This window comes from Zootoca vivipara, chromosome 14 (assembly GCF_965207765.1).
Source record: "Zootoca vivipara chromosome 14, rZooViv2.hap1.1, whole genome shotgun sequence".
NCBI classification, from domain to species: Eukaryota; Metazoa; Chordata; class Lepidosauria; order Squamata; family Lacertidae; genus Zootoca; species Zootoca vivipara.
The window spans coordinates 37,827,068-37,854,280 of NC_142597.1; the positions used below are offsets into that span (position 1 = coordinate 37,827,068).

The following is a 27,213-nucleotide window of genomic DNA, read 5'->3' on the forward strand; positions in this document are numbered from 1 at the left end:
TGCACTGTAAATAATATGCACAATAAAACTCTGAAAGACAGAGCGGACTGGAGTGTCTTTACTTGAGAGTAGCCGCAACAATCCCCTGACAACATCTAATTGAAAAATGTTTAAAAGGGGGGGGCAACATGCTGGAACAAACAGACCAGATCACTTTGTCACAAGTGGCCAATAGACAGGTGCAAAATGCACCCTTTTCAATTCAATTTTATTCACGGTCACAGACCAGCTCACACAAAATGCACCTTGCGCCTGGCTAATTTCGAACGCTCACCCCACTCATCTGACTGGGCTGACCCAGCCGATCTGGGCGGCTCCCAACAACATATAAAAACACAATTAAACATCAAGCATTAAAAACTTCCTGATAATTTGAATAACGTAATGATTTGAATAACGCAAGACGAACAGACATCAGGTGGCCTATGTAGTCCAGCATCCTGTTCTCACAGTGGCCAACCAGATGTCTGTGGGACACCCCCAAGCACAACCCGAACACAAAACCTGCCCTTTCCCTTCCTGTAGTTTCCAGCTACTGGCATTCAGAAGCATTACAGCTGCTGGCATTGAAGCTAGAACATACGTCATCGTGGTGAGCAGCCCTTGATAACCTTGTCCTCCATAGATTTGTCCAATCCTCTATTAAATCCATCCAAATAGATGGCCTCTTGTGGCAGATAGTTCCATAGGTTAACCCTGTGCTGCGCCTCGCCTCCCTTCAGCTCAACCATCTGACCTGCTGAGGACGCGCTACATAAACTTTGCAAACACTTCCCATCTCTATGGGGCCTGCAAAAAAAAAAAAACACCATTCCTGGGGTGGTGGGGAAGCAGCTTGTAATACAAACCTTTTCCTAGCTGGGACGGGCTGCCAAGCAACTAACGTTTCAGGCGTTGTTAACAAAAAGCGAAATGGAAAACAAAACAAAACACCCGTTGCCAGTAAAATTGTCACTTGAAGCACAAGCCACAACTCCACAAAATGAAACGAAACCAGCCTCTGTGCCAGTAAAGAGGCCTAGCGGGGGGATCTTATTTTATTTCCTTAAAGTGGGGAATCAATCAAAAACCACCACTGTTGAACAGCGGGTGTCAATCAAATGGAACGGCACTTGCCTCCGCACGGCAGCGCTGCAAAACATAAAATGATTCACTCAAATACTTGAGCAGGAGGGAATGTACTACATAGAAGGACCATGTGAAAGAGGTTTGTCCCAAATGGAATCTTTATCTGTCTAGTGCCAGGCTCTGCAGTACATCCACAATCTTTTCAACAGAAGGAAGCAGAAGGGGAAACCAGCGAGGTGGAGACATGCAATGACCACCTTCAAATATCTTAAGGGTTAGTAGAGTGCCTGTACTTCCTAAGGGAGTTACTGTTATTAATTTGTTACTTAATTAGTCACTTTGCTCCTAAGAATGACTCAAAAGTGACCTGCTAACACGACAAAAACACTAAAACCTAAAAAACAAAACACGCGCCTCCATACAAATAGAAGACAGCGCCAGCAGATCCCGCCCCACCAAAAGAAGTCAGAAATACTTAAAAACCCTTCAGACTAAGGGCCAAGAGTGCCTTAAACTAAACTGAGGGGGCTCCAGGTGAGCCTCCCCAGGGAGGGCATTCCACAAGCGGGGAGCCACCACTGAAAAGGCCTTGCATTGCCTCCCTCCTGCAGAGGGGCACACGGGGTATTCTGTGCCCACTGGTTCAAAAAGGCTGGTGACCATGGAGGGGCCATAGCTCAGTGTCAGAACATCTGCCTTGGCTGCAAATGCTCCCAGGTTCAATCTCCAATGGCATTACTAGGTAGGGCTGGGAGAGATTTCCCTGCCTGAAATCCTGGTGAGCTGCTGTCAGTTGGTGTAGGTAATAATGAGCTAGATCAGGCATCCCCAAACTTCGGCCCTCCAGATGTTTTGGACTACAATTCCCATCATCCCCGACCACTGGTCCTGTTAGCTAGGGATCATGGGAGTTGTAGGCCAAAACATCTGGAGGGCCGCAGTTTGGGGATGCCTGAGCTAGATGGACCCAATGCATTATGCTTTGGCATAATGCAGATTCTTGTGATACACATCACACCCAAATTCTGCCTTACATCTCCACCAATGGCACTTGTTTCATGTCACTTATCCCATTCGACTTCCACTCCACTCCATCCCGCTCGGTCATTTTCTTTATGTTTTCATTGTGCTCTGTATTATGTTTGCATTGCATTCTGAAACCCCGTCAACTAAACGCCAGGAACGGTCTCCCTTGGAAGGTGGCGGACTCTCCTTCCTTGGAGGTTTTTAAACAGAGGTTGGACGGCCATCCATCAGGGATTATTTAGCTGGCTGGAGCAAGCAAGTCAGATGGGTAGGGTATAAATAATAAAATGATTATTAATGAATTATTATCATATGTGATTCCTGCATTGCAGGGGGTTTCTCTAAATGACCCTCAGCGTCCCTCCCAACACTATAATTCTGAGATGCTATGCTAGATAGGAAGTGATTCCTAAACAAAATTAAAGATACTTGGGACTTGTGGAAGAAGTTCTCCTCAACAACAACAGCAACAGCATTGTAACTTGTTTGGCAATCACTTGTAGCCATAGAAACAGTTTTAACAATGAGCCCGTAAGTGACTGTGGAGGCCAATTCTGGATCCACATGTGCTTCCACAGTGGGGAGATAGGTTTCCGGGCAGGAGCTGATCGCAGTGTGGATTTGCCAAGCATGCCTTCCTCTTAGCACGTTTCTCCCTTGTGTCCTGAGTTCGAGTGTCTTCAAAGCCCATGACACCTCTTTGGTATAGGCTGTTCTCCAACTGGAGCGCTCGCAGGCAAGTGTTTCCCAATTGTCGGTGTTTATACTACATTTTTTTAGATTTGCCTTGAGACAGTCTTTAAACCTCTTTTGTTGACCACCAGCATCACGCTTTCCATTTTTAAGTTTGGAATAGAGTAGTTGCTTTGGAAGATGATGAGGCTTCCACACAACATGACCAGTCCAATGAAGTTGATGTTGTAACATGACCTCTCATCTCATAGGTCATATCTGCATTATGCATTTAAAGCCGTATCATACAGTTAAGGCTCCCCCAAAGAATAATGGAAAGTGCTGTTGTTTAAGGGCCTGAGAGTTGTTTGGAGGCATTCATATGCTTCTCTACAATTCCCAGAGTAATTTAACAATCAAGCCGTCTTCCCAGGGAACTCTGGGAATTGTAGTTCTGTGTGGGGAAGAGAGGGGTCTCCCAACAACGGCTCAGCAATAAAGTTCCTGGCTCTCTAAACGCTACAATCTAATCAAAGCTGGTGTAGTCAACTGTGGCTTATGTAGTCATGATTTGCAACATGCATTCCAGGCGGTTCTGTTGGGCTGCAAAGCTGTTGCAGCACACACACACACACACACACACACACACACACACACACACAAGAGTCTGCATGGTAGGAAAATTACAAAGGACACCCTAGTTTACACCAGATTGGAGCTCCAGCAATTTTGTTACTTACCACATAATACAGCGGCGAGGCAACAATTTTCACTTGCTGCATGATGCAATGATAACGCAACGGTTTTGTGCATCGTAACACGACAATTATTCACTTACCGCACAATGCAATGACGTGGCTGCTGTCTTCGTGCACAAACTTCCGGGTGACGGCTTCTTCCATGATCTGCTTCACCTGAACAGGAAGAAATAAAGAAGTTTGTGCGTGGAAAGCGACACTCGATGGATCATAAAGACGCAGAGGGAGAACCTTAGAGAGTCCGGCAACAGGTTGGGCTGTTTGTCAAGGCAGGTTTCACCTAAACAGACCACAGGCTTCCAGGGCCTCAGGCAGAGCGAGGACCTTTCCCCACAACCTGGTACCTGATTCCTTCATGACAGGGGATGCCAAGCATTGAACACAGAAGTTTCACAGGCAAATGTGCTCTGCTTCTCGGCTGCAAGACCCCAGCTCACCCAGTGGCGGGGCATCAGGCAGGCCTGAGATAGCTCAGCTTGTAGAGCATGAGACTCTTAACTGCAGGGTTGTGGGTTCGAGCCCCACGTCAGGCAAAAGACTCCTGCACTGCAGGGGGTTGGAATAAATGACCCTCATGGTCCCTTCCAGCTCTGCAATTCCACAATTCCGCAATCTGCTATTCTATGCAAATTTTAATTTTTTTAAAAAAAAATCCAAGGTTCAGTCCTCAACAGTATCTCCTGGTAGGGCTAACTAGACCCTGCAGAGCGGCTGCTGGTCAGTGCAGACAACAGTGAGATAGATGCACCAATGTTGTGATTCAGTAGAAGGCTGAGTTCTCTGTCCTATATTCCCATTGAGGTTTATGCCTCTGTGAATGAGAGGAATGTATTGGCCATCTATCCCAGTGGCATTGCAGAGGGTTGGACAAGATGACCCTTGGCAAAGATCCTCCAGGGTCTTGGGGACTAATTTTACCCCGGCCGATGTCAAGGGGGCCATTGCCAGGCTGCCCTCTGGTGGCCCCCTCATGCCAATGGGTGTCTCTGTCGATCCTTTATATCCGCCAGATGAGAGAGTGGGCGAGCTCTTGCCACTAAGTTCTCTTAAGGGCGGGGGGGGGCAGTTAATTAGGAATCAAAAGAGAAAAAGTAGCAGATGGAAAACTGTTAATTGAAGTGCCATCTCCACCCACAAACACACACACCCCTCCTCTGCTCCAAATCACCCCCTCAAATCCTCCTAAAACAAGCAGGTGTCACAAGGGAGCTTTTATCCACCTCTTTCTGTCCAACACGCAAGCCTGCTTTAATGTTCAGTCTAAGTGACAATCCCATGGCCCTCGCTAGTTTTTGCTGGGCGTTGCTGTGTCAGTCGATTAAAGAAAGCAGTGCTCTAACTTTGTGCTTTCGGCTATTTTTCAACAGCAGCAGAACAAAAACAAACAAACAAATCTCCACCCTACGAGGAGGAGCCAAGCATCCCCGAAAGATGTCTCGCAGTGACCTTTCAAGCCTGCCTTAGAACGAAGCCAAACGAGTGCAGGATCAGATCAAACCGAACAGGAGGCCGCGCAGGAAGGCACCGAGGGTTTAGTTTTTGTTTGCACTGACATTTTGCAGCAAGCACCACTGGGGGGGGGGGGGAGAGATGCTTCCCGACACAGCTGGAGAGAAAGCAAATTGAAAGAAGAATTATTTGAAAGCAATTGGCTTAAGGCAGAGGAGGAGGGAAGGAAAACGGAGGAGCACACTGAACGGGCAAAAACCTCTGCAGGAAGAAGAAGAAGCATGGTGTGCTACCCACCCCTCTTCGCTTGCTTTGGGAAACATTATTGTCTCTGGATCTCTGGGCCAAGCCAAATGTGAGTGGACAGCCACAGCCAGGTTATCCTGTTTGATTATTTATTCCTTCTTTTCCCAGCGTTCTGGCTGCATCTGCCATTCATCAGACAGCCAAAACCACGCCACCCGTCCACAAAAGGAACGGATCAGCAGACTTGAGATTTGCAGAAGCAGAACATTTTTTTAGAAAAAAAAATCAGAGACACTGACTCCCCCCCCCAAAAAAAACCAACCCACATCCCATTTATGGGAGGTGGTGGACTTCCCTTCCTTGGAGGGTTTTCAGCAGAGGCTGGATGGCCATCTGTCATGGATGCTTTAGTGGAGATTCCTGCCTTGCAGGGGGTTGGACTAGATGACCCCCAGGATCCACTCCAACTCTAAAATTCTGTGATTCTATGGTCAAATTCACTTGCTGGCTAAGGAATGCTGGCTAAAGTCCCATCTGCACTACACATTTAAAACAGCATCAAGCCACTTTAAATACTTTCAAACATGGCTCCCCCCCAAAAAAAAAATCCCAGGAAATTGAAGGGCACTGAGTGTGGTTTGAGAATCTCTATTCTGTCCACAGAGCTACAGTTCCCAAAACGGTTAAACAATCAATCCCTTTTTTCCCCTGGGGAATTCTGTTTTGGGATGGGAGCATGACAGCTGGAAGCTCCAAACATCTGGAGGACAGCCGGTTGGCGAAGTGTGTTTTAGAAGGGCATCGAAACACAGCTGGAGTCAACCCCAAGTGCTTAACCAGTTCTGAGCCCAAGTGCTTGCTGTGCAGGGCAATGAAGCCTGTCTAGGGTGTCTGTCTGAAAAGGAGGAGGCGGTGAAGAGTAAAAACACTGCAGGATGAATCCTATGGCTTTCTCAAAAACAAGCAATGCCAGATGAATCTCGTTTCTTTGTTATGATACGAGTTACAAGTTTGGTGGAACAGGTGGGTGCAGAAGGCAAGACTCTTGGATCCTGAAACCACTTGAGAAGCACATTCGCGGTGTGGGAATGTGGGTGGGCTGCCAAAATCTTCCCAGGTTCCTGCACTCGAGCAAACAGTGATGCAGCACTTGGCAAGAGGCAGCTAGCTGCTAACCTGTTCTCCTCTCCTGTCGACCACGACCGGGCAACTTAAGAGGGGTGCAACGGCAAGAGGTTGCCCACCCCAGCTGACTCACAGCCACAGAATGTGTGGGCAGGCAGGTGAGGCAACAGCGCCGTGCGTTGCGAAGGCCCAGCCAGCCGCGGATCTGATCCAGGAGGACACGAAGACAGGACAGAAGCTACATCAATAGGAGTATAGCATCTAGATCAAGGGAAGTAATAGTACCATTGTATTCGGCTCTGGTCAGACCTCACCTGGAGTACTGTGTCCAGTTCTGGGCACCACAGTTCAAGAAGGATACTGACAAGCCGGAACGTGTCCAGAAGAGGGCAACCAAAATGGTCAAAGGCCTGGAAACGATGCCTTATGAGGAACGGCTTAGGGAGCTGGGTATGTTTAGCCTGGAGAAGAGAAGGTTAAGGGGTGATATGATAGCCATGTTCAAATATATAAAAGGATGTCATATAGAGGAGGGAGAAAGGTTGTTTTCTGCTGCTCCAGAGAAGCGGACACGGAACAATGGATTCAAACTACAAGAAAGAAGATTCCACCTAAACATTAGGAAGAACTTCCTGACAGTAAGAGCTGTTCGACAGTGGAATTTGCTACCAAGGAGTGTGGTGGAGTCTCCTGCTTTGGAGGTCTTTAAGCAGAGGCTTGACAGGCCTATGTCAAGAATGCTTTGATGGTGTTTCCTGCTTGGCAGGGGGTTGGACTGGATGACCCTTGTGGTCTCTTCCAACTCTATGATTCTGTGATTCTACATCGCTGAGCAGAAGGCAGATTGTTGTTGTTGTTTAGTCGTTTAGTCGTGTCCGACTCTTCGTGACCCCATGGACCATAGCACGCCAGGCACTCCTGTCTTTCACTGCCTCACGCAGTTTGGTCAAACTCATGTTCATAGCTTCGAGAACACTGTCCAACCATCTCGTCCTCTGTCGTCCCCTTCTCCTAGTGCCCTCAATCTGTCCCAACATCAGGGTCTTTTCCAGGGAGTCTTCTCTTCTCATGAGGTGGCCAAAGTATTGGAGCCTCAGCTTCAGGATCTGTCCTTCCAGTGAGCACTCAGGGCAGATAGCAGTCAGGGCAGATAGCAGGGCAGATAGAGAAGGCAGATAGCAGTCGCCAATACACTCCAGGCTTGGAGTTTGGTCCATCAGGGAAATCCATCTCTGGAAGCCACAGCAGGACGGAAGAAGAAGCAGACGTCGAAGGATCAAGTGCTCTTGGATAGGTTTTGCAGACGATTTTGGTCAGACTTGCTCTGCCGTCGAGGAAGGAGCCAAGTGTCACGCAGCCAAAGTGGACAAGCTGGCCTAGCACCAGCATGCTTGGAAAGCAAACACGGTTCAACCTGCATAAAGGCGAAAGGCTATTGGAAGATTATATTATAATGAGTTTTTTTTAAAAAAATGTTTAAAGTAATGATTCCCAAGTAACCTGATGCCTTTCTGTTAGGTATAACTGGTCCAGAGCTTCCGAAGGAATTGTTTTAATTTGATTACGTATGCTACAATGGCGGCAAGAATAGTCTTCGTGCAAAAGCAGGAAGAAGAAGAAGAAGAAGAAGAAGAAGAAGAAGAAGAAGAAGAAGAAGAAGAAGAAGAAGAGAAAGAAGAAGAAGAAGAAGAAGAAGAAGAAGTCCCAGCGAAAAAGATCGGATACAAAAACTTATGGAATATGCAGAAATTGTGAAAGTTGCCGGAAAAATAAGAAATCAAGACCACAAACTTTTTTTAAAAAGAAAGAATGGAAATGGTTTATTGCATATTTATAAATAAACTGTAAACAGATAAGAACACTGGCAGGATTAATGTAATAACCTGCAGTTTAATAAGAGTAGATATTTAAAGTAGATGAATAAATGAGTAAATTAAGTTAATTTGGAAAACGCGGAAAATGCAAAAAATAAATTTAAGGAACTGCAGAAAGAGGGGGAAGGCAGTCGAGCCTCGAAATGTTAAAATGATTGCAAAATTACTGAAATGTATAAAATTGAAAATCAAAAATAAAATGAAATAAGTGGAAAAGAAGAAGTCCCGATGAAAGAAGATTGGCTTATGAAGATGATGAAATACCCTGAGATGGCTAGCCTGACTGATAGAATTAAAGAAGAAAATTTATTGAAGGATGGAAATACTTTGTGGAATATTTGATTTTAAAAAAGATCGCGATTACGTTAAAACGTACGCAGGATTTAAAGTATAGCAACAGATGAGAATTGGTAGTTTAACAAGCTAGAATTAATGGGTAAAATATGAGTAATATAGCCGTTTTTTATATGGTAAGAAAAGAACACCATGGAAGGGCAGGTGGGGATATGTGAGATTTGCTCTGAGTGTTGTCTAAAAGAATTTGTAAAATCTTTTTTAAAAATTAATAAAAAGATTGTGCAAAAGGAGAAGAAAGCAACCGCAGTTCAGAGATAGAGAACCTGCTTTGCAAGAAGACAATCCCAGGTGTGCAATACTCATTCATCTCCAGTTAAAAGGATCTTTCTGCTGGGGGCAGAAATACCTCTGCCTGAGACCCCAGAGAGCTACTGCCTGTCACTCTCAATAATCTATCTATTCTATTTATTGTGTTTTCTATCCCACCTTTTCTCTAAGGAGCTCAAGAGTTATACAGATTGAGGTTGAATCCTGACAAGACAGAAGTACTGTTTTTGGGGACAGGGGGCAGATGGATGTGGAGGACTCCCTGTTCCCAAATGGTGTAACTGTGCCACGAAAGGACCAGGTGCGCAGCCTGGGAGTCATTTTGGACTCACAGTTGTCCATGGAGGCGCAGGTCAATTCTGTGTCTACCAGCTCCATCTGGTACACAGGCTGAGACCCTCCCTGCCCGCAGACTGTCTCACAAGAGTGGTGCATGCTCTGGTTATCTCCCGCTTGGACTACTGCAATGCACTCTATGTGGGGCTACCCTTGAAGGTGACCCAGAAATTCCAACTAATCCAGAATGCGGCAGCTAGACTGGTGACTGGGAGCGGCCACTGAGACCACATAACACTGGAAGACCTACATTGGCTCCCAGTATGTTTCTGAGCACAATTCAAAGTGTTGGTGCTGAACTTTCAAGCCCTAAATGGCCTCGGCCTAGTATACATGAAGGAGTGCCTCCACCTCCATCGTTCAGCCCGGTCACTGAGGTCTAGCGCCGAGGGCCTTCTGGCGGTTCCCTCCCTGCGATAAGTGAGGTTGCAGGGAACCAGGCAGAGGGCCTTCTCGGTAGTGGCGCCCAGGGGCCTTGCAATGGGGGGGTGGGGCAGTACGCCCCAGGTTCCACTCGGGGGGGGGCGCCACTTGGCGCCCCCACCCCCGCGACTCCCAAGCCGAGCCTAGAGCCTCCCGGTAAAAAGTCCACACCAAGCGCTGAGCGGGCTTTTTACCTGGAGTTTGTAGCTGGATGCGCGGGGCTTTGGAGGCGCGGGGGCATCGATACCCCGCCACGTAACAATGCATGCGTCGTCACGTAACACGCATGCGTCGTTACGTAGCAATGCCATGCCCCGGCCCCCGGGTGCATGGCAATTTGCCGCCCTGGGTGTCATGGCGCCTCGCCCTGTGGAACGCCCTCCCATCAGATGTTAGGGAAATAAACAACTATCTGACTTTTAGAAGAGTTCTGAAGGCAGCTCTGTTTAGGGAAGTTTTTAATGTCTGATGTTTTATTGTATTTTTAATATTTTGTTGGAAGCCAGCCAGACCAGCCAGATGGGCAGGGTATATATTATTATTATCATTATTATCGTTATGGATAGGGTTCGTAGCTGAGAGGAGATTTGAACCCAGGTCTCCCTCTAACCACTGCGATAGATGGACAGGCAGTCTGGCCTGCCGTAAGCCAGCTTGCTATGCCTCCATTGTCTTTGTTCTGATAGCACCGGGCAACTAAGAAAGAGGCTCAGGCTGGAGACTCCAGAACAGCAGAGCTCAAATATTGCTTCAGAAATCAGTCGCTCCGAGGAACCAGGAACCACAGGAGGGTAACGAAACCTCCTTGGGTCAGGAGATACTGGCCTCCTCTTCTGCTTTTTGTTCCATATGTGCATCTGGGGCTGCCCCATGGGCAAGTCCTTCACTGCCTCAAACCTCCGGCCTAGTTCCCTGAAGAAGCCCGACTTCCCTGCCGCAACTCCTCTCCAAGGGCCATGACAAGCACCATCAACGCTAGCAGAAAAATAAACCTGAAGTGAAGTGGGCTTTTAAAGCCTGTCGAAAATCCTGAACTGATGAGGCCCTATAGAAAGAGGCCCCTGAACGACTAGGGCCACACCTGCCCCATACATTTGAAGCAGCATTATACCCCTTTAAGCTGTCCTGGTCCCTCGAGCCACAAAAATCCTGGGGTCTGTCGTTTGTTAAAGGTGCCGAGGGGTGCTAGGTGACCCCTCGTCCCCTCACAAACTCCCAGAGTTCCCCCCAAAAGAAAGAATGTTTCTTGAACCAGTTTGAGAACTGGTAGCTCCGTGAGGGGAAAATGCCCGGCCTGGAACTATATCGGGTTGTCTTTTGACTTCGGAAAGGCGGGCAGATCTCCCGGGATGCAAGCCGGTTCTCGGAGAAGTGGCAGGAGGCAAAAGCTTGGCACGTTGACAAGCAGGAAGCGAGAGGGAGTGGGAATGGGCCTCTAAGTGGCATCACTAAGGCAACACCTGGGCACCCTTGTTGAACTACGGAGCGGCCCCCTCCCTGCTCGCTCAAACAAGCAGTGTTGTCTTAACCAGCTCCATTCCCTGTTTGCCTTGGCAGAAGACCCAGAAAGCACTGTCCTGAGATAATATAGATTTCTGCGTTGGGGAAGGTCCAGGTTTTGAGGGGAGTGAGCAGAACAAAGGGCCAAGAGACTGAGACAAGCCAGGGGACTCCATGTGGCAAGCCAGAGACACCACGTGGCAACCGGAGAAGCCACTTGGCAAGCCAGAGACGCCACATGGCAAGCAAGATACTCCATGTGGCAAGCCAGAGACTCCAAGTGGCAAGTCAGAGACACCATATCATAGAATCATAGAATCATAGAGTTGGAAGAGACCACAAGGGCCATCCAGTCCAACCCCCTGCCAAGCAGGAAACACCATCAAAGCATTCTTGACATATGCCTGTCAAGCCTCTGCTTAAAGACCTCCAAAGGAGACTCCACCACACTCCTCGGTAGCAAATTCCACTGCCGAACAGCTCGTACTGTCAGTTCTTCCTAATGTTTAGGTGGAATCTTCTTTCTTGTAGTTTGAATCCATTGCTCCGTGTCCGCTTCTCTGGAGCAGCAGGAAACAACCTTTCTCCCTCCTCTATATGACATCCTTTCATATATTTGAACATGGCTATCATATCACCCCTTAACCTTCTCATCTCCAGGCTAAACATACCCCCAGCTCCCTAAGCCGCTCCTCATAAGGCAAAGGCATCGTTTCCATAAGGCATCGTGTCAAACCAAAGACACCACGCAGCAGGCAGGGACACCACGTCGCAACGGGAGACCCTACATGGAAAGCAAAAGACCCCATGTGGCAAGCCAGGGCAGGGACCCCACATGGCAGCCAGTTCCAGCGGCAGACAAGAGCTCACTGCAGACCAGGGAAGGCAAGAGAATTCTTGTGAAAGAAAGAAACGGGAGCAAAGATTGCTGGTGTCTGATTATTCACCCCATGCTCAGAACTAGTGCAAGTTTCTCTGTGCTTGGGAGTCTAGAGGATACAGCCATCCATCACTACAAAGAGGGAAGCAACAGAAACAAGCAAAATGTCTCCCAGATGGGCACAAATCCACCAAGCATATTCTAGTCCAACTGAAACCGCAAATTGCACATTATGTCAGGGAGGACTGCGATAGATCACACTTTCCTCCTGCCCTCTCGTCGAGGATGGGAGAATTACTCAGTGGTGGCAGACAGACATGCTGGCAGTATTTCTGATCATGGGAGGGGGGTGCCCACCCACCCCACATACCTAATTCCAGATCTAGACACGTACCATGCATTACAACCGCAAAAGTTTTAAGATGCTACAGGCAGTGGAGCAACACAATCCATTCTCTCTGAATCAGACGCAGGTCGTTGGTGACAGTTGGGCATTTTTGCTTCGCTTTGAGCAAAAAAAAACGTGTAAGAGACTTTCGTGCGCGCGCCCCCAACTTCCGACCAGCTAGAGAATTATGATTCTGCCCTGAAAAACTGCCTGGAGATGCAGTTTGAAAATGGGCACCATTCCTTTCATGCCCACACAGACCTGAGCACAGATTGGGTCTTACGTTGGAGGCCCTGAACCCTCTCCAAAACAGGCAGAAATCCATTTAATTTAGCTAATGGCTTCGTAGATAATAGGATCTTGCTGCCCTGGATATAGGGAAGCCTCTATGAAAAATTTCAGCACCTGGCCAACACAATGAAATCAGGGAAGAAGAAACCTGGAGGTGTTTCTTTCCTGTGTTGTGAAGAGCAAGCAAGATACTACGGCAAAATGAGGAATAAATAAGTGGTTTTTTAAAAAACAAAAGGCTTACTTGTTTTAATATGACAGATGTATTATAGGCTATGTTTTACTCTTGCTTCATTGATTTTTGTGTGCTGCTTTGATGATGATGATATACCATCCTTCATCACAAGATCTCAGGGCAGTTCACAAGATCTTTGACCACTTTATTCAGGGTGCTGGGAACTATAGCACTGTAAGGGTTAAACTAAAGTTCCCAGTATTCTTTGGGGGAAGCCATGTGACCTTGCATAGAAAACAGGAGCAAACAGGAATTGGAATTAAAATCAGGGGAGCCCTGCAACAAAATCTCGCAGCGCAGAGTGCCCTTGTTCATGATACTCCAATCCATTCTCCCTCCTGATTTTCCATTCCCCTAGCCGCTGAAACCATTAGATGATAGGCCAGGACTGGCAACTTGAACTGAGCCTGGAAACAGATTGGCATCCAGTGTGAAAGGTGACTTGCCAAGCTGCAATGACAATAGAAGCCAAACATTATAAATGTTCCTGTTCAGGGTCCAGACTCTAGGCCAGCCTTGGGTTCCTAGATGTTGTTGGACTACAACTCCCATCTTTCCTGGCCAGCATGGCCAGTAGTGAGCCTGGTCCTGAATGGGGTAACTGTGCCCCTGAAAGACCAGGTGCGCAGCCTGGGAGTCATTTTGGACTCACAGCTGTCCATGGAGGCGCAGGTCAATTCTGTGTCCAGGGCAGCTGTCTATCAGCTCCATCTGGTACGCAGGCTGAGACCCTACCTGCCCGCAGACTGCCTCGCCAGAGTGGTGCATGCTCTGGTTATCTCTCGCTTGGACTACTGCAATGCGCTCTACGTGGGGCTACCTTTGAAGGTGACCCGGAAACTACAACTAATCCAGAATGCGGCAGCTAGACTGGTGACTGGGTGCGCCCACCGAGACCACATAACACCGGTCTTGAAAGACCTACATCAGCTCCCAGTACGTTTCCGAGCACAATTCAAAGTGTTGGTGCTGACCTTTAAAGCCCTAAATGGCCTCGGTCCAGTATACCTGAAGGAGCATCTCCACCCCCATCGTTCTGCCCGGACACTGAGGTCCAGCACCGAGGGCCTTCTGGCGGTTCCCTCATTGCGAGAAGCCAAGTTGCAGGGAACTAGACAGAGGGCCTTCTCGGTAGTGGCGCCCGCCCTGTGGAACGCCCTCCCATCATATGTCAAAGAGAAAAACAACTACCAGACTTTTAGAAGACATCTGAAGGCAGCCCTGTTTAGGGAAGCTTTTAATGTTGAATAGATTATTGTATTTTAATCTGTTGGAAGCCGCCGCCCAGAGTTGCTGGGGAGGCCCAACCAGATGGGCGGGGTATAAATAATATATTATTATTATTATTATTATTATTATTATTATTATTATTATTATTATTATTATTATTTGTAGTTCAAGAGCATCTGGGGAACCAAAGTTGAGAATGGCTGCTTTGGACCTTTAAGCCCACCAAGGATTTGGGGTCTAGACTAGCTATGTGAAGGCCCAGAAGGATGTGGGAGAACACAGACCATTTTTGAGTCATAACTCTCTGCTCAATGCCTTCACACCTCTAGTCTAGACTCTAGTTTGACTATCCTCCAGCCTGAAAAGCCCCCAACGCCCCACTGATTTTGGTGGCAGTGGCAAAGAGAGAAAGATAGGCATGGCGTCGGGATGAGCAAAGATGTAAACTACCAGTGACACCCTGTAAAGCGAGTGCTGGAGAGCAGTGCTAGAAACTCAGTTACATAAGCTACCGTGCAAAATGGCTCCTTAAACCAAAGTTGCAGTCGCCAAAACGGAATGTAAAATCGCCAGGTATGCATCTCCAAATGGTGGAGATGTCAGGCACCATCCTGGTGTCCAGGAATCTTCACTTGATCATAAATGGTCAATAGTCAGGTGGAAAAGGCACCTGGCTAATTTCGAACACCGCTGAGGAGGGGGAAAGCTGTGTGGAAAAGTGGTGGGTGAGAGTAGCTCCTTGGCCAAAAGAAGTTTGACTACTCTAGACCCCCTTCCCAGCACAGAGACCACCTCTTGCACTCTTCTGGGAGTTGTGGGTCTGCACAGCCCATACTGAGTAGTCGCCCAGGGCCAAAGCTGGATCGCCCATGTCGATCTGGTTCAGTTTTGCAGAAACCCATAAATCAGCTGGAGAAAGACCAGCGAGCTTCACAACACTTCTCATCAGGACAGGCTTCCCCAAAGAGGAGGTAAATGTCGGGAGGCAACTGAGCCAAATTTCTCGAGACATTTTACAGGCCTGCCTTTCTCTTAAAGTCAAGGAAATAAATTGCTTCCCAGTGGGAACAGCAAGCAAGGCCGCCAGAAAATCCAAGCCTGCAAATAAGTTCTTAAATGTTCCCCCAAGGACGAAGATTTACCTGAAACGGATCAGTTTGAGACAGAGAAACATATTGCTCAGGAAAAGGAACTCAATTTTAGCAGTTTCCCAAGCAGGGCAAGGGCAACAATTTGCCGCACGCAAAAGCCTAATTTACTGCTTCGGCGTGAAAAGATGCAGAAGAATTAAACACCACGGGGGAAAGGGGGAAATCAGAGAACACTTTAGCAATCAAAATACATCTGCGTGGCCAGGAAGTGGTTTAAGCAAAGGTGGGCTGGGTGTTCCCACAAAGGAAGCTTCCGGAACCTTTTGAGGGGGCAGGTTTGCCATCAACACCAGGCACTCTTGGGTACCAGGGGCACTACTGCCCTTCCAATGCCCACTGCCAGCGTTTGCCCTGAAACCACTTTTTCCTAGCAGTTGGCTGCCATTTAAATTTCCTAAAAATGGCCGCCATGTAGTGTCCCACCAAGGCATTGTGGGAAATCTAAAAGCGCCTCGGGTCCTTTTGCATGCATAGCTGCCAAGTATCCCGTATCCGCCGGGAAAACCCCTTTTTTCTTACCGTTTCCCGGCGGTCTCCCGTTTAGCAGAAAATCCCGGTATTGTCCCTTAAATCGGGACACTTGGCAGCTATGAATGGAGGAGAATTACCAGGCCATTTTTCTGGTGCCGCTTGCCCTTCTATGGGCACCAGAAAATGGCGCCGGCGGCGCCGGATGTCACTTCCGCGCATGACCGGAAGTTGCGTGACGCGACTTCCGGTGGCGTTTTGCCCTTCTATGGGCATCAGAAAATGGCGCCGGCGCCGGAAGTCGCTTTTACGTGTTTCCGGTCATGCGCGGAAGCGACTTCCGGCGCCGGCGGCGCCATTTTCTGATGCCCATAGAAGGGCGAAGCGCCACCGGAAGTTGCGTCACGCAACTTCCGGTCATGCGCGCACTGCCGATCCCGGATCTTTAGGACCCGGACTTGGCAGCTATGTTTGCATGGCGGGCATAACTTCCATACTTGCCAAGCCTCCCGCTGAAAAATGCGGGATCAGCAGTGGCACGGCACCGGAAGTTGCGTAGAAGCAACTTCCGGGGCCGCTCTTCCCATGTGTGGGCACTGGAAATCAGGCAGAGCGACACCAGAAGTCGCTTCTACGCATGCCCACAAGCCATCTTGGTGGTGGTCGCATGGCGGCGGCCATCTTGGTGACGGCCACTGCCATGCGGCCACCACCAAGATGGCCACCGGGCATGCGTAGAAGCGACTTCCGGTGCCGCTCTGCCCGATTTCAGGTGCCCACACATGGGAAGAGCGGCACCCAAAATGGAGGCTCCCTGGCAGGTAGGAAATCCGGGGGAATTTCTGGGATTTTTCTCCATTCGGGAGAACAGTGAGAAACGGATTAAATATTCCTGCGAAAAATTTTCCTGCAAAAAATGGGATACTTGGCAGCTAAGAACTTCTATAATGCTGCTTTATTGGCTGGACAGAGGGCAAAGAAGAGTGTGCAATAAATTAGAAGGTAAAACTGCAAGAAGGTAAAACTCACATTTATTGCTCCACCCACTTTTGCCTCTGGCCCTGCCCACCAGGGCACATGGCCTCCCAGAAGGGAGTGCGGCCTCCAGGATTCCCCAACTTTCCTGTTTGTCTACCTATCAGGAAGCAGGGTTTGCGTAGAAAACTGTGTCTCCAAGACACGCCTCAATTGCTGGCTGTGTTATATAAACCTTTATAAAACCCTCCATAAATGTTGGGGGGGGAGGCAGAGATCTCCTGGGAACCTGGGTGCAACTCTGCCAAAAACCTGGGGCGCCCTGGGCCTAGGAGGACCCCAGAGATTTGCGCATATTCCGCAACTGCTTCATGAACTGCTGACAGCTGCAATCAGGCAAGCCATCTCAGCAGCCCGGAGAATCTCATTAATACACACAGCCTTTATTTCATTGTTCTAACTCGCTGCCATGGGCACAGCTGGTTCAAAAAGGGGATACAGGCAAATTCATGGAGGAGGAGAGGACTAAGAATGAGCCATAATGGCTGCGTAGAACCTCCACGTCCAGGGGCAGTCTACCTGGAATCACAGAATCGCAAAGAGTCGGAAGGGACCCCGAGGGTCATCCAGTCCAACCACCTGCAATGCAGGAATTATCAACTAAAGCCTGCAAGACAGACCTCTGCTTAAAAACCTCCAATGGAGGAGAATCCACCCCATCTTGAGGGCGCCTGTTCCACTGTCGAACGGCTCTTGCCGTCAGAAAGTTCTTCCTGATGTTTAGTCGGATTTCCCTTTCTTGCAACTCGAAGCCCTGGGTTCAAGTCCTATCTCTGAATTCCAGCTTGCTGAGGACACCACCAGGAGAGGGCTGTAGCTTCAGAGCCCTTCTTGGGGTTTCCCCAGAGGCATCTAGTTGGCCGCTGAGCACAATTCAAAGGACTCTGCTCTTATTAACACAGATAGCTAGAAATAGAGCCTCTGTGTTGAGGAGCAGTGTATCCCTTAACTGCGTGAGTTCGATAGATTTGGCTTTAAATGCAAACCAAATCAAATCCCTTGCCCATCCCTAACTCTTAATAGGGGTTGAGGGGGGTCAGGACAGGGCTACTGGCTTCTTGCCCTGCTTATGTGCTTCCCGGAGGTATCTAGTCAGTCACTCTGAGATGCTAGACTGAATGGACCTTGGCCTCCTCCCAAGCAAACTCTTCTTATGCTTTTAATCTCAATTTTCACATCTTCCACGAGAGATTCCTGGCTTGCATGAAGCTGCCTGGTATAGGCCATGCGTTGATTAGCTGGATAGATCTGAGTTTTGATTGACTGAAAAGTGCCACCTTAATAAAAGCTCCGTTGGGTGAGCATGAGATCTCAGGGTTGTGGATTTGAAAAGATTCCTGCATCGCAGTGGGTTGGACTAGACGACCCTTGGGGTCCCTTCTGATTGCACAGTTCTAGGATTCTAAACATATTGGGCTACTCAGAGTAGATTCACTGAAAATATAGACCTACGTCAGCCATGGCCATTAATTTCATTGGGTCTGCTCTAAGCACATCTAAACACTGGATACAACCAAGTACATCTTTAAGATAATCATATTGCAAGCCCTGTGAGTGGAAGAGACTGTTATAACACTCTCTCGCACACAAGGAGCTCCTTCCAACTCTTTCTTAGGAAGATTTGTACCTTCCTTCTCTCTCTTTCACACACAAACGGATGTGTTTTTGGGGAAACTTTTTTCCATTTTTGCACCAGCTAAACTAACTCCTTGGAAAGATAATAATTCTTCTCTCCCTCCCACTTCAGTACCTCTGTTTGTCATTCATATGCAAATTTATGCAGCTCTCAGATCAATTAAGTGATGGATTAGAACCCAGGCAGGTAATTCACAGCAGATCCCTTTAAATCAAGCTGCCGGGGCTACTTAACATGCATCAGGGGATACAGCTCTTGCAATTTTTGAATGAATTCATGTCCCCAACACACTTCGATGAACACACACACACACACCAGCAAGGCAGAAGCATCTGCGTCACTGAGGACGCGGCTACTGATAAAGGGGGGGAAGGCGGAGAAGAGGAGAGAGAAAGCGTGGAGATAAACCCTCTAGATCCTGCTGTCCCCACCCCAAAACCAAAGCATCCATCGCCATCCTTCTCCCCCCCCCCCAAAAAAGAGAGATTGCTACTCTATCTCTGTGCAAGACTCATTGAAGGCAAGGTGGGTGGGTGTGGAAGTGAGCTGGTGAAGACTTTTGGTGCTTTCAGCCAGTATGCCATAAATTGCACCCCCCCAAAAAAAATGTATTCCAGATCCCCTCTTTTTAGCATCTCCCTCCCCACACAAATAGGCAACCTTTGCCTACAGAGGACAAGGCTTTTTCCAAAGACATTTGGGGAAGTGTGCTCAGAGTCTTCAAAGTGAACCAGCCAGGTGCCAGTAAAATGCCTTTGTTGTCTCGCCTCCGGCCAGGTCACAATCCCCAACGGTAGGGCTGGGAACGTCCCCTGCCTGAAGCCCCGTTGCCAGTCGATGTAGGCAATAGTGAGCTAGATGATGGAGCCATGGTCTGAGGCTGCTTCCCCGGTTCTGCTCTGCTAGTCAGACTACAGACTTACAAAGGAGTCCTCTTCCAGCTATGTGTGGGGAGAACGGCACTCTGCACACACCCAGAGACACTGTGTCAGGCTGGCGACTGGTTACTCAACCAGTAGTAGGGAGTGGGAGGACGTAGCCATCAGCTTAACTGAAGATGCACCAGGGAAACTGCTCTCTTCACAGAGCCCAAACGCTTGACAGCTGAGCCTGACAAACCCCAGGCTCGAATGAAAAACATCCACAGCAGCTTCCAAACTGGGTGCAGATTTGCTTGCCGGGTGTTTCGAAAGCAGAACCTAGGAAGAAATCAGGCTCTATAGAGTCCTAGGCCCCCAGGTCAAATCCAAGCTGTGGTTCTGCTGTGTGCTCTTTACCAGAGAGTCAGTCCCATTAAATACATAGTAAGTCCCATTAAGAATAAGGCATAAGTCTCGCCCCGCAGAATATATATGAGAGCATTCACTTTGGGGGCACACACACCCTGCAAGAATCCTGGGAACTGTAGCTCTGCGAGGAGTAAACTACAGTTCCCAGGATTCACATGGAGAGGGAGGTGTGCTTTAAATATACTGTATGGTGTTCACTGACAGACACAGAAAGAGTGTGTGTATGTATGTGTGTTCATTTGAAATCCAAATATCACCTGCACCCAGTACTTTGCAACATGGAAAGTGTGAGCAAAGGGGGAAAGGGAACCTCTGAGCTTGCACAGAGTGCTTTTCCTTCGCCATTCGATAAACAGCATATATACACACGTTTTTCCACCTGATCCCCAATTCTGGGCTGAGAAAGCGGGGAGGGGGGTGCTGGCCCCTCCGACTCACCCCAACCCCCAGGGGGGAGGCATGGCTGCCCAGAGACCTTTCTCAAAGCAACTCCTTCGTTCTTCAAAAACAAACCAAGCCCCCTTTTCGCAGCCGAGCTGCAGCCGAGCCGAGTTCCAGCACCTCTGAACGAAACGCTCCTCAAATGCCCACAAACAAACACCGGAATTGGGGTGAGAGTTGGATGGGGAATCTATCTGGCCTCTGGCGGTGGGGGGGGAAGAGACCTAAACTGCAAAGGAAGACTCCAGAGAGATAGAGATGGGAAAAATGGAAGATGATTTGGGGCGGGGATCAGTCCCTTGGGAGGGACGACCCCCTCAAAAAGAATTGTGCAAAAAAAGTGCTCAGGAGGACCCACCCACCCCTCTCTCTCTTACCTCCTTCTTCACATTCCAGAGCAATTTTTCCTTCACTGCATCTTCAGGGAGACTCATGGTGCTTTCAGGGCTGAACGAGGGAAGGTGGCGAACGGGAACTCTTTCCAAAAAATAAAAAATAAAGAAGGAAATATAGAGATAGATCGATATAGAGATTAAAAAATTAAAACCCAGGCGGCGATTGCAATCCCTGCCGCTGGTGCAAAAGGAGGGCGATGGTGGGCGCTTCCTCGATCCGGCCCGAGCAGCGTCCCCCGCGCGGCCCCGCCAAGCCTGCGCTCCGCTCGGCGCTGCGGTTGCAAGAGGGCATTCCCTCCAGCGCCAGCCATCTTCCGAGCCCGCCCCCACATTGACGTCAGCCGAGCGGGGCCCGCCTCCTTGGCGGGGGGGGGGTTTCCTCCCTGGGGTGGGGGCGGGGAGCCGGGAGGAAACGGGAAGCGCGCGCGGGGGGGGGATTATTTGGTAACAATGTGCTTTTGTGAGGGCGGGTGCACGTTGCGCCTACCTTACTATGTGTGAGCTTGGGAGAGGAAGGAGACGAGAGGGATCCGGAGCATGGGCAAAGTTCTCGGACGTTCGCTCACACAAACACCCGCCGCCTGGCGCTTCCATGGGTTTGGGAAGCTGCTCCTCCAACACTAAGGGCTTCATGGAGGTAGGGAGGGTTTGTTCTGGGCTTTTGTCTTCACAACAGCCCTGTGAGGTAGGTCAGGGTGAGAGACAGAGGGAGAGCTTGTCTGAGGAGAGAATGGTAGAACTGTAGAGTCGGAGGGGACCCTGAGGGTCATCTAGTCCAACCCCCCTGCAGTGCAGGAGAGCGAGGGGTTAAACCTGGGGCTCCCTGTGGAGTCAGGGGTGCTAACAACCACTGCACCGCACTGCCCTTCTGATACTCAACCGTAAAATGGGCAAAGGAATAATTTAAAAGGCAGTGTGGTGTAGCGGTTGGAGTGTCAGATGAGGACCAGGAAGAGCGGGGTTCAAATCCCCTACTCAACTATGAAGCTCACTGGGTGACCTTGAGCCAATGACATTCTCTCTCTCCCTTAGCTTGCCCTGCCTCACAGGGTTGTTGTGCAAGATAAAATAGTGTGGGTATCTGGCACAACATCCTGAGGCTGGGGTAAAAATATGATTGAGAAATCAAAAATAAATGGTGCCCCTGGACAAGTGCAGAGTGCAGGAATGCCACGTGAGGGAGAAATTTCCAAGTCTTGGTGCTTAAAGAACTCAAGGGTATAAGGCCCAGAACGCAACATTGCATTGAAAAAGGGCTGTAGCTCATATTGTTTTGCATGCAAAACAATCAGGTTCAATCCCTCAATTCCCCAGGCAGGAATTGGAGAGGCCCTCACCTGCAACCTTGGGGAACTGCTGAAAATCAGTGCATTAATTGATAATATTAAAACTGAACACTGGCAGAGAGTTCCACAGGACAGGGCCTGCTACACTGAGGGATCAGTCTTAGGGAAACTCAGGGCCTGCATGGGGTGCCACCAGAAGTGCACCCCCACCAGCAGAGCAGTACCTGGGTCACCTGCAAAGCAGGTAAGCGCCTTCGTTGCCATCTTCCTGCTTTGCTTTGTTGCTGCTCCCCCTGGAGGCGGAGGAGAGACTTTTTCTGGACCATCCCTGGAGGACTCTGGAGCCACCCGCCACCAATTTGTAACACTGGCCTTGACCCCAGAGTTCTGGGTGATTCAGGGAGAGGGGGCATATTGGTTTGATACGAATGGTTGAGGGAGGCCAAGGTTTTGCTCATTTGCAAATTAGTGGGTCAGTGTGTGGCTTTGTTGACTGTTTTGAGTATTGTTAATACTGCTTGCTGCTATTTATATGGCTGGTATGGTTATCCCCCCCCCCCCCATGGATGTTATGTTATATGAAATATTAATGTATTATATGATTCTCACCCCTTTCCCCCCTTATGTAATGTAGATCTTTTTCTTTTTCTGCTGTAAGTTGCTTGAAGACCTTCGAGCTGCAAGCCTGGGCAGTGTGTATGGAGGTCCTGGGTTTCCCAGAGGACAAGACCCACCCCCTGGCCTCGCTGATGTGGTCCAAAGGAAAGCAGAGCAAGGTGTTTGGCTGCAGGAGTTGCTGGAAGGAGGCAGGCGAGACAAGTGACTATTAAGTAGTAGGAGTAGGAGTAGTAATCCCCATCAGAAATCTCAGTGATTGAAATGGGGCATAAGAAATAAAGCAAAAATAAATAGAATATTTATGTATCACTCTTCCTCTGTTTCTGGTGTTCGGTGCCCTTGCTTATTGTGCCACACGCAAGAAGGAGGTATTAGGAGGCTTTGGGGTTTGCAGAAGATCAGAAAAACAATTGTTGTAGTAGTAGTAGTAGTAGTAGTAATAATAATAATAATAATAATAATAGTGTAAGAAGTGTGCTCTCACTCTCTCTCCCCCCAAGAGAGGGGAATATTCCCTAAAACAGCCGATTGCAATACCTGCTAGTTGTTGGGATGAAAAAATAAAAGAAAACTTGAGTGGGAAATCGAATGGAGTGTCCTAAAACGGAGCCCTCCACACCCTGCAGCTTTGTGTAGCCGCTCCCACCTGTCTTGTACCTTTCGTAAGTTAGGAACGGAGCTTCCATCCTCAGAGGCAGTCTACCCCAGCTGCTTAGACACACTTGGAGACCGGTCTGTTGTTGCTTTAGTGCTCCCCCATAAGCACCTGGTTGGCTGCTTTCAGAAATGCTGGGCAAGATGCTGCGGAGGGGCTACCCTGAAAGAGCTCTCCTCCGTTTACGAAAACACAGGCATGAGTGGAAGTACTCTCTCTTCTCTCTCGCATGACCTCATCATCCGGATGCAGGCAGGCGTGAATTCGCTGCTGCAGAATTTCCTTTTATTTGTTTCTTATTCCAGGCTCTGATTGCCGCCCTCTTGAGTTAGATATGGGTTCAGAGGAGGGCAGCGAAGACGGCGAGTGGCACGTTAAACAAAGTTATTTGCCGTAAAGTCAAAGGGACCAAAGAGGTTTAGCTCGGGAAAGATGCGAGAGGAGCAACAGATGCATTCTAAGCCCTTCCTTCTGGCATTCCTAGCTATTTCTTCACCGATTCAGTTGTTGACTCCCAATCATCGATTTCTCTCTTTTTTTAGGACTGACACGTTCACCGAGAACAGCGACGTGGCTCGTGTGCTCAGAACATAAAAGTCGAGGAGTTAATACAGGTGGGAGGGATCCTTAAGAGGTCAGCCTCCTGCTCGGCACAGGAATCTTGCAACTTCAGCAGCCCTGGGAGATGGGTGGCCGGCCACCGCCTGAAAACCTTCAGTGAAGAACAGCCCACCCACCGCCTCTGGGGTCGGTCTGGTCCCATGTCGGAGTCAGTAGGGCTCTGGATGGCAGCTTTTGGGAAATGGAGTGTGGCATTCAGGGTCTGGTTGGAGGTTTCCGACAGGCGTTTGGTTGGCATAGAATTGTAGAGCTGGAACGGCCTAAGAGTCTAGTCTAAACCCTGCCGCTGTGAGAACAGGAGGCTGGAATATTCTGGCCAGAATTGGGGCATGCGGTGTGTTGATGTCACGCGGCTCTGGGCCCCCTCGATCGCGGGGGGCAAGGCATCATGCCTGGGAAGAACTTTCTGACAGTAAGAGCTGTTTGAATGGACACCCTCAGAAGGTTGCTGCCTCTCCTTCCACTGAGGTTTTCAAGCTGGTTGATTATACATCTGCCATGTATGATCTAGTTGAGACTCCTGCATTGCAGGGGGTTGGACCAGACTCTACGGTTCTCCCCTCCACCCCTCTAGTTGGAAAACCAACTAAGGAACACCAGTAGCAAGGAATCCCAAGTGGGGAGAGCCTTGTTGTGCTCCTGTCCTGCTTTCCAGTATACCTGAAGGAGCGTCTCCACCTCCATCATTCTGCCCGGACACTGAGGTCCAGCGCCGAGGGCCTTCTGGCGGTTCCCTCGTTGCGAGAAGCCAAGTTGCAGGGAACTAGGCAGAGGGCCTTCTCGGTGGTGGCGCCTACCCTGTGGAATGCCCTCCCAACAGATGTCAAAAAGGAAAACAACTACCAGACTTTTAGAAGACATCTGAAGGCAGCCCTGTTCAGGGAGGCTTTTAATGTAATAGATTGTGTTTTATTTTTCTGTTGGAAGCCGCCCAGAGTGGCTGGGGAAACCCAGCCAGATGGGTGGGGTATAAATAATATATTATTATTATTATTATTATTATTATTATTATTATTATTATTATTCCAGGTTCCCAGAACTGCCTGGACGGCCACTGTGACAGCAGAAGCATCTTCCTTATGCTCTTAAAACAAAGTGATTTTGACTTCCGGTTGCATTTAGACTCCCCAAATCTAAACGATTTTCACCATCCATTTCTCACCAGGATATACTGTTCATGTGAGACATAAACGGCCATCTCCCTTGGAGACGAAGGTGGAATCATGTTGCCACCTCCATGGAATGCTCAAGTGATGCACAACAGCTACCGGATCTTTTTTCACCTGATCCCTCGGTTTGACATCGGTGCAGCCAGGGTATATCATACATGCAAGTTCTTGATCTCGTCCCCTCTTGTTTTTGAGGGAGGCAGAGCAGGTGAAGGGATGTGTTGTTGCATCCAAGCAACAACTACCAGTGCAGGAGCACACAGCTTAAAGCTACACAGGACTCCTCATCGAGCCCGTGATCCTATACATGTCTCTCAGAAGCCTCGCAGCGTTCATTGGGGCTTACTCCCAGCAAAATGGGGTGGGGGGGTGGGGGAAAGGGGCCCCACCAACAGGGAAAGGACGGTTAGTGAAAATCCAGAAGCTTGCAATGATGTGCAAACTTACAGAATTCATCAGAGCGAGAGATGGTAAGCCGAGAGAGAGAGGACATTTTAAAGATAAATGGAATCCTCGAACTGAATTTGGAAAGAGTAAATGCAGAATAAATGTGGATGAATATAATAGCTTTTCTGTATGGTGAAATATTAAGAGTTCTACGTGACAGGTGTTTATAGTGTTTGTATTTAGCTATTTGGTGTGGTTGCCATATGTTTCTTGAGAATTAATAAAGTTTAATGAGCAATAATAAAAATGCAGAGGGACTCTGATTTTCGTCTACGTTCCTGAATGGAAATTAGATTCGAGTCCTGTTTCTCGTGGCAAGCTCAAACCACTTCTCGTTCTAAGGCTGGCATTGCCATCTGTTTGCTATAAACTTTCCTTACAGCTTGAAAATGACAACGAGGGAGCTTGGATCTCCAAAGAAGCTTTCACTTTCTTCTTTTTTTTTTAACACTTCTCCTCCTGCCAAAGAAATTATTGCTATCTAATTGCTAGCCAAAAGGAGAAGCTTCCAAGTGAGCAAACACACTCTGAACCTCTGCACACTGTCTCTGAAAACAGTCAAATATTTACAAGTTAGAAATAGTCACTAAAATATCATCAAACAAAAAACAGCAGTATTTAAAAATAAATTGCTTTTTAAGAAAAGTATATTTGGCCCTCCAAACAAGGAAAGGCCTCATGTCCTGATGTTTCTTTGTTTGTTTTGTGGGTGTAGAAATAGTACTAACTTTAAAATGCAAGTTTTGAGGGCAACAGCTTGCTGAGATGTTTTAGCATCACCACTGGAAGTTTAAATAAATAAATAAATAAATAAAAATACCCCGCCCATTTGATTCCTTGTTTAGGAGGACTCCCATCGGCACCAGGGCTTTGTCTCCTAAATCAGGTGTCAACTTGGCATAACAAACTAGGAAGATTATTTATTTATTGAATATGTTAGTTGCTTATCTTGCCCCGGGCAACCCAGATTGTGTCATCACTCTTAAAGGTAAAGGGACCCCTGACCATTAGGTCCAGTCGTGACCGACTCTGGGGTTGCGCGCTCATCTCGCATTATTGGCCAAGGGAGCTGGCGTATAGCTTCCAGTCATGTGGCCAGCATGACAAAGCTGCTTCTGGAGAACCAGAGCAGCACATGGAAACGCCGTTTACCTTCCCGCTGTAGCGGTTCCTATTTATCTACTTGCGTTTTTGACATGCTTTCGAACTGCTAGGTTGGCAGGAGCTGGGACCAAGCAAAGGGAGCTCACCCCGTCACAGGGATTCGAACCGCCGACCTTCTGATCAGCAAGCCCTAGGCTCAGTGGTTTAACCACAGCGCCACCTGGGTCCCTGTCATCACTCTTATGTCATTGTAAATTCACTGTGCTTCCCTAGCATAGGGTATCACAGAGCAAACTTGTTGGATTTCATGACCATGTTGGCCTCTGCTATTTGCTTCAATTTCCCTACAATTACCCTCCCCCTGTATACATATCTTCCAACTGAGGACAACCATTCATGTGGGCTCAGCAGACCACAAAAGCTTATGCCACAATAAACCTGCTAGCCTTTAGGGCATGGCCAATGGTCAGGGGTAATGGGAAGTCCATAATATTTAGCAGGCACCAAAGCTATGGTTTTCCCAGTAGTGATGTATGGAAGCGAGAGCTGGACCATAAAGAAGGCTGATCGCCGAAGAATTGATGCTTTTGAATTATGGTGCTGGAGGAGACTCTTGAGAGTCCCGTGGACTGCAAGAAGATCAAACCTATCCATTCTGAAGGAAATCGGCCCCGAGTGCTCACTGGAAGGACAGATCCTGAAGCTGAGGCTCCAATACTTTGGCCACCTCATGAGAAGAGAAGACTCCCTGGAAAAGACCCTGATGTTGGGAA

The 27,213-nt window shown here is 48.5% G+C and overlaps 1 protein-coding gene and 1 long non-coding RNA gene across 8 annotated transcripts in view; one reads left to right on the forward strand and one right to left on the reverse strand.

The window, feature by feature from the left end:
• SGSM2 (small G protein signaling modulator 2) overlaps positions 1 to 20,867 on the reverse strand; it is a 94,406-nt gene extending 73,539 nt beyond the window's left edge. For 3 of the 7 annotated variants that reach the window (XM_035139277.3, XM_035139271.3, XM_035139273.3), the window contains exons 1-2: positions 20,523 to 20,825; positions 3,605 to 3,680 (exon numbers count right to left, since the gene is read on the reverse strand). In XM_035139277.3, coding sequence (XP_034995168.1) covers positions 3,605 to 3,680; positions 20,523 to 20,579 — 133 coding nt within the window. In that variant the 5' untranslated portion in view covers positions 20,580 to 20,825. Of the gene's footprint in view, positions 1 to 3,604; positions 3,681 to 20,522 lie in introns of all 7 variants that reach the window. The other 4 variants (XM_088658061.1, XM_035139275.3, XM_035139270.3 and 1 more) reach the window with 3 other exon arrangements.
• A 204-nt stretch (positions 20,868 to 21,071) lies between these two features.
• Positions 21,072 to 25,583, forward strand: LOC148683574 (uncharacterized). The gene is made up of 3 exons (XR_015947077.1): positions 21,072 to 21,177; positions 23,642 to 23,713; positions 24,750 to 25,583. It is a non-coding gene; the product is annotated as an uncharacterized LOC148683574 (long non-coding RNA).
• The last annotated feature ends 1,630 nt before the right edge of the window (positions 25,584 to 27,213 follow it).